The 7,822-nt window shown below is 45.2% G+C and overlaps 1 protein-coding gene across 1 annotated transcript in view; it reads right to left on the bottom strand.

Moving 5' to 3' along the window:
* kcnj6 (potassium inwardly rectifying channel subfamily J member 6) overlaps nucleotides 1-5,995 on the bottom strand; it is a gene marked incomplete at its 3' end in the record, with an annotated part of 11,916 nt that extends 5,921 nt beyond the window's left edge. Inside the window, exon 1 of the mRNA XM_083690703.1 lies at nucleotides 5,073-5,995. Within this exon, the coding sequence (XP_083546829.1) occupies nucleotides 5,073-5,976 (904 nt within the window). The 5' untranslated portion in view covers nucleotides 5,977-5,995. The remainder of the gene's footprint in view (nucleotides 1-5,072) is intronic.
* Between the last annotated feature and the right edge of the window lie 1,827 nt (nucleotides 5,996-7,822).

Below are 7,822 nucleotides of genomic sequence, written 5' to 3'. Positions count from 1 at the left end.
CACTTCTGCGCTGCGCTGTATTGATTTCTGTCATTTTGTGGCAGCGAGAACCTCTTCAAGAGGACTGATATACTGTACCTGCTGTGCTACACCAGATACTACAGTCCACTGCGGCAGACACAATCTCACACAAATCAAGTTATAGCATAATGTACATGAGTCTGACATAGCAACAAGTATCTGGCTGCACCAAAAATAATAGAATAACTTTTGCACCATAGTACCATAACCCTCCCACAGTACCACAAAGAAGAAGACAGAGAGTAAATGTAAGGCTACCACCTACGTACAGAACTGACGGTGCGGAATAGCTAATAATAATCAGATACCCATTGGCTGATGTGACCTGCTGTTTAGATAACGCTGGTTGCATAATCACTGTGGGCTTTCCTGCTTGCTCACTTCGTTTGCTCACGGAGATCAAGTTTGTACCACCCTTCATCTCTCTCTCTCTCCCTCTCACACAATGCGCACACACACACGCACAGGCAGGCACACACACAAACACACGCACGCAGGCAGGCACACGCAGGCACACACACATACACACACACACACACACACACACACACACACACACACACAGTAACTGCAGTTGTCATGGCAACCTCACAAACTACTGCCAATGATGGTATTGTATGGTTGCAGAGAGGGAGGCAGATGGGGAGAGAATGATTTTTCCTTATGTTCGCACAACAAGATGGGGAATTATCCTTGTTTACAACTACGTTTTCATGCCTAACCAAAATGCACTTGCAGTACAGACTGTGAGCTGATGCAGGGTATTACCTGCATTGGTTCCCAAGGTATTGCGAACTTGGGAGATTAAAAGCTGGTATTGATTCATGTTTTGAGAAAAAGGCCAAATGCAGCGAACCAGAAGTCTGCGTCTACATTACATCTCTGCACCCCTTACTTCCACCTCATCACTGCTTCCAGTGAACAAAGAGTAATGTGATGTCAGACACATGTTGACTGCTTGACCGAGTGGTCTGAAGCCACCACATCACATTCCACCTTTCTGGAGCAAAGCTGTAGGACTATTAGCAACATCTTTGGACACGTTACATTGTTCATTAAATATAATAATCAAGATGGATTACAACTTCAAGATTATGATTATTATGTAAGCAAATAACTTCCTTGCTACTGTCCTTTCAAATGTATCAGACAGGGTTTTTTTATTTCATGTCAATCTTTATAGAAGAGAAAGTTTTGCAACGAAAATCAAGGAAAAAAAACATTTAGGATAGCCATGCTTTAATGCTTGTTGTCGTGTTGTACACATTGGTTCCATGTTTGCTGAGGAAGAGGAGAGTAACAAAAGGATAATGTTCACTGAGGAAGAGGAGAGTAACAAAAGGATAATGTTTACTGCTACATCAATATGCAATAAAGGCTATCAGGGCTCGGCTCCTCTGAGGAACGATAACCAATTGATTTTGTAGCATCCACTGTATACAGTCAGCAGACAATTGTGGGCCAGATCTGGTCTTGTGGTGGCACATATGGCTCAGTGCTGGAAACGGCAAGTAGTATATAGGCCAGACCTGGTCCAAATGTGGGGGGGGCCAGCCCTGGATGAGAGGTGGCCATTTCCTACGGGCCAGCTCTGGTAGGAGGAATGTGGCCCTGCTACGTTCCTATCATTACTGGGCCACTTTTAGTCTAGATGTGGGGGGACCAGTACTGGGTGACAGTTGAAACTTTGCTTAAGGGCCAGCTCTGGTATGTATGTGGTGTACGGCTCTAATAAGCCGCTTTTTCGACAGCGGTGCCAGTGCGTGCCAAGGCTTACTGACAACCGGCTCGTGCTCAAAGCCCGGTGCCATCGTTACTCTGCTGACAGGGCGTTGTTCACCGCTAAAATACATCATTATGTTATGCGTGAACATAGATTACGCCGCCTATGTTGCTTGCTGTGGTAATCTCTCACAGAGATACACAGACTGAGACAGATTATGTTTATCGACCCGTTTATTGAACCACTGCATCATTTATACAGTATGTTCACCGGCTCCTCTCAGATTCAGTACTTGATCACCTCTCTTTTTATTACTGTGCACACGAGATACAGTACATATTTTATACAGTTACATATTCAAATGAGACTCACTAATGACCTGGCAAAACCAGATGGGTGTTAGGGTGAGGTAGTTGTTCCTCCAAAGCCAAAGTCAGCGGGCCACAATATCCAGGCTCTCAGAAAGCAGGTCAGAAACAATAAACTGCAGTGCATTAAGTGTAAGATGATAGCACCAGACCCCATCAGTCAACTCCTCCTAGCACCACGGCTCCTCAACGAAAAAGCTTAACCTATTTATTAACAGCTATTTAAGACCAGCCATTGGGAGATTAAAATGATAATAATTTCCTGAGAAACCTTTTGTTCTAGCTGCCTCCAGGCATGAGGGGAGGAACATATTCTCTGTAGGAAGGTCGTAAAAAAAAAGATAATACACATTTTACACCCCACACAATTACATTAGTATTTTATTGCCGTTCTATCATCAAAGTGCTGATATGCTTCAAACCAACCTTGGCTGAATCAAATTGAAAATTACAATTGAAAAAATAACAGAGTGATAAGCGCAGAGGCGTCAGCTTTTTAAAACAGCAGGCTTCTCTCATTTGAGCTCATCTGACTAATTTACATGTATCAGCTGATATGAGCCACAAAGAGACAAAAGGAGGAAATTGAAAGAAGGCGAAAAAAGACTGATATGTTTGGTCTGAGCTCTAGAGCAGAGCCATGGAGCTGAGGAATGAGGGAGGAATCAGGGGACATAGGCCCCCTGTATTTCTCAACAGAGGATGATCATTTCCAATTCACTCTGAGCCCGGCTTTAGTGGGCCCGTTATAAGTGGTTGCATTGGACTGGTCATTGTCAATTTCCTTTTTTTTCTTAGGATTTTCCCTCTGTCATACAAAACAACAGCATCTGCAATGATTTCTCACAAAAGGCTCAAGGCTACCCGGACAAACTCTCACCACACCCCGTGTGATGAAAAATAGAGGGTTGCAGTCAGACCTTGCCTTGAACACGCGGTAAAATGACCTGATTTAAAGACAAACAACCACACTTCCTGCTTGGCATAATAGTAATGTGCAACAAACAGACCGTAGTCCTGTCCATTGTGTTTGTGCACGTCGCACAAGTGCAGTCATTTTCCACACAGTCGGATCTGACACCTACGCCTTGGTACCTGGGACCTGGGACCTGCTTTTCAGGGATCCATCTGCAAAGCTCTTGGTCCAGTAAACATCCTCCTGCAGGTTGTGTGTTAGATCGTGGCGTTTTTGCGCACAGTGTCTGGCGAGCTGACAAATTCAATTGTGTCTTTCCCTCCTCAGTGCTGCCGTGTGAGGCTGTGGAGCTGTGGTAGATCCTCTGTGCCTGATAGAGAGTGACTCACTCACATTAGTGTTAGCTCACTAACTCAACATGAAAATTCACAGGCAGAAGCAGACCTGGAGACCTGCCTCTCACCCCGCCAAGTCATTTAGCTGCTTTTCTGCCGCCTCTGAAAAGACAAAGTCACTCAGCCTTAACGAATCCACGCTGTTGCTCCCTTGAAACAGCATTCTAATTTATGAAATTGCATGTTTATGTCAGTCCTCTAGCTGACAATGGTGTTTTGCTTGAAGTTATCCCAGACGGTTTTGTTTTGTTTGTCTGAGAGAGACTTCGCTCAGACACAATGTAAACATAACCTTCAGAGAAAAATAATGTGTGTTTCTTACCACAGCTGAACAGAAATTCCTGCTGGCAACATCACAAAACCGTAATCTGGTACTGTAAGTAATTAGTGTGGAGTTCTGGAGAGGGCAGTCAGTGCACTTTTCTCTTCCTCTGCCCTACTCTCCTCCACCTCTCCTCTCATTCCTCCCTCTCTCCATCCTCCTCCCCTCATCCACATTTTCTTACTCTTCCCATCCATATCCTTTTTGCATTCTTTCCTCTCCTCCTCTTCCACAACATCACAAAACAGTACTCTGGTACTGTAAGCAATTAGTCTGAAACTCTGGAGAGGGCAGTCAGTGCAGTTGATTTCAGCAAAAGAAGGAGACACACGGAGAGCCAGGCAAAATCTAATGCAGCAGAGACTAACCAACCAACAGACAAGATGGACAACAGTTGATTCATATCGAATGGATATACAGAGAGAACTGGTGTGAATACCTGTCTACTGTCTTGTGTTAATGCTTTGTGCATAATGATATGTGTGTGTGTGTGTGTGTGTGTGTGTGTGTGTGTTACGAAAAATCTGTTCTACCATCAGTAGTCTTGTTTTACCAGACTAACTGTAAATCTCAGATAGGTAAATCTCAGATACGACAGGAGTGGGTAGTGAGACTTCGGTAAGCTCAGTGCACACCTGACTGACCTGTTCCTCCTAGTTTTATTCTACACCGAAGACCGTGGACTCTTTGCTGCTTGTGTAATCAGGTGAAAAAGTGCCTGCCGTGTTTGCAATGGCTCATGTGGTTACACAACCAGGGATGCACCTGCCTTTTCCTATTGGTAATGTAATCTGATTTTATTTGCATCTCCCCCACAATAAGCCCATTGTGCAGCGGATGACCTTAACAAAGGCCTCTCTGTGTGCCAACAGCATGGTGGACATAAAGACTGAATCTACATTAATTGAGTTATATCTCCTCGTCTGTTTTCCCTCATGCCTTTCAAACATCAGTGGAAAACCAGGTAAGGAGACGTAGAGAGAGAGAGGATAAGCACACACAAAGACATTGTAGAGATAAGAGATTAAACATCCGTCTTCAGTTCTGTATCATTCATCCAGTACTGAACTCAAACTGTGTGACAAAGCAAGACAGTTATCAGATGGTTTACAAATGACGCATGACTCAAGCATTGTTGTCATAGCTCATATTCCACCATAGCAAAAATATGCACTGGCCTATCAGATAAGCCTCTATTGCAGTTTAACCGACTGAAGAGTATTTTCTGTCCAAATGAAATCTGCTTATTAAGCATAAGGATACAGTAAGCTACATTTTCTATTGTACACATTGAAAACCCCATTTCCCCACCATGCTAGCTGTTTACCTGTAGCCTCCACCATGCCTTCCAGAATGACCACGATCTCCAGATCCTCTTTGGCCAGGTGGGCCTGGGAGATGTCCCAGAAGGGGCTGTTCTGGTTGATCTCATGACAAATGATGAGTGGAGACACCAGGAAGAGCCTGTCATCCCCTGTGTCATAACCCACGTTCATGTCCGTCTGATTGAGGGGGATGAACTCCCCTTCCTTGGTCTGCTTGGACTTGATCAGCTTGGCCCTGATGGAAGCCTCCACGATGTGTGAGTTCCGGAGGTCTCCGACCCTGAACATCAGGCACAGCTGGCCGTCCCTCATGGAGATGACCGCACTGGTGGAGAACACCAGTGTCTCTGCCCGCTTCTTGGGCTGCGAGATCTTGACAAACATGCAGCCAACCATGAAGGCATTAACAATAGAGCCCAGCACTGACTGAATCAACAGTAGGAGGATCCCCTCTGGGCATTGGTCCGTGATAACCCTGTAGCCATACCCAATAGTGGTCTCTGTCTCTATGGAGAATAGAAAAGCAGACACAAACCCGTGGAGGTTATTGACACAGGGAACCCACGTGTTGTCCCCTATATGGTCTAGGTCGCCTCTAACGTAGGCGATCAGCCACCACGCAAAGCCGAACAAGAGCCAGGTGACGGTGTACACCAAGACGAAGATGAAGAGGTTGAACCTCCACTTGAGGTCCACCAGCGTGGTGAAGATATCTGTCAGGTAGCGGTAGGTCTCCCGGACATTGCCGTGGTGTACGTTGCACTTGCCGTCCTTGCGGACGTACCTCTGGACCTTCCTCTTGGCCCTGTCCTTGTCCACCAGCTGTTTGGGCAGGTCCTCACGGGCCTGCTTGGGCAATTTCTTGGGCTGTCGGAAGGTGACCGGGCTCTCCACATCCCGCTCCATTGGGGCTTCTAGAAGGAGTCAAGCCTACAAGGAGAGAGGAGACACAACAAAACAAATAGGGCAGTTGAGACTGAGACACAATCACTGACTACCTCACGCTATATAATATATGCAATTTGGCTGACACTTTTATCCAAAGCGACTTACATTGCAGCGAGTGCATACATTTTTCAGTATATACTGTATGGTCCCAGTGGTGGCCATATAATCAGCATTCCATCCCACAATGCTTCAGTCCTGTTGCTGAAGACCATCACACAGATAGTAGGACATCACTATAGTTTTAATCTCGGAACCCAGAATTGAGATCTTGAGATTCTCGATTGAGGTTCAGGGGGCATAGGAAGGGAACATTAGGGATAGAAAGGGTCTCCTAACGTTTTCGCTGTACTGTAGTTCCACCTGACCCGCTTGTGGTACCCCTCAGGTTCCGCCCATGCCCTCTTTACAAACCAACCTGCAAGCATTTGTGTATTCAATTCCCTGTTTGAAAGAAAATTCTGGTTGAAATCCTCCTCTCCCTTTGAAGCACCTCCTCAACTGCTATTCTATTCGTTGATAGAACCTGTAACGCTGGTAGACTTCACCAGATGGACAACCCCACATGCATTATAGTTAGCTGTCAGACTGACTAAGTGAGACTATAGTTTAGCCTAGTTAATCTAATAACAATTTACTTGAAAATGCATGACTATGTAATCATGATGGACCTTGTGATTACGGTAATATATGTCAGGGTCAGAGAGTTAATGTGCTGGCTCTAGAATGCTATTTTCTATGCTCTCCATATTGCATGATATTTACAGTTATTTAAATCAATTTAGCATTGAACAAGGTCATAACAGTAGGTGGTGATGTTGCCAACATACTTTTGAAGAGCAATTCACAACATCTTTGGTCGTGCTTCGTCTTTGACGGGCAGGCGGAGATTGTTATAAAGAACTTCTCAGCAACTAAAAATAGAGGTGGTGCTGGTAAAGTCACAGTCTGAAAAGAGCGAGACCCACGCTCCACACGCCCCCATCACCCTAAGTCCCTCCACAAGGGGTTCGTTGAGGTCTTAAGCTGACGTTGCAGTTAAACCATAACCACATCTCCTCAAGCAGTGTGCTTCTGGAAACCACCAGATTAGACAGCTGTCAGAACCCACTGTGTCTTTGAGGGAACTGCCAAACAGCAGAGTAGTGTAAAGTGATGGTCACCCTTTGGTAATTAAAGCCGCCACATTCTACTTAATCGGTCAAGAGTTCAAGGTGAGTTTTGCCCTTTTCTCCTCATGTACAATGAACTGTAATCAGGGATTACATTGGGATTGGTAGATGATGGAGCTGTCCTCAATGTTGGTCTGAATCATTTCTGACAGATATATATATATTAAATTCCCACTATAGCTGCTGTCATACCACCCATGACAATAATCAAGCCCTTAAATCAAGCCCGTAAAGTCAACAGACTTCGGAGGTCAAGTTTGGTGTTGGCAACATAAACATAGTGATTCTCTTTACTCCAATTCACCCTTATCTCCCCTGGGGCCTAGTCTTTATGTGTGTCAAACTGCTTATGTCAGCAAAGGCTTGGTATGTGATATCATTGAATATAGCATTTTATGCCCAGACTCAACTCAGCATTCGGCAATCAGCAACACCAGAGACATTCACAACAAGCACTTGAGAATGGGGCCTGGGGGGGTGGTTGAAGGACGTGTGTGTTTTGAAGTGCTGGACTTGGCGCTTCACTCCGTGAATGAGACAGGGAGCCTTGCTCCGAGAGCTTGTCGGTTATTCTGTTAACAACTGTTTGTTCTCCTGCCCCCCTGGGGAATGGCACAGCGCGATTCCAAATCTGC

This window comes from Argentina silus (genome assembly GCF_951799395.1).
Source record: "Argentina silus genome assembly, chromosome: 2".
In the NCBI taxonomy this organism is placed as follows: domain Eukaryota; kingdom Metazoa; phylum Chordata; class Actinopteri; order Argentiniformes; family Argentinidae; genus Argentina; species Argentina silus.
Note: the sequence above shows the minus strand (reverse complement) of the source record. Positions and strands in the feature narration are given on the sequence as shown.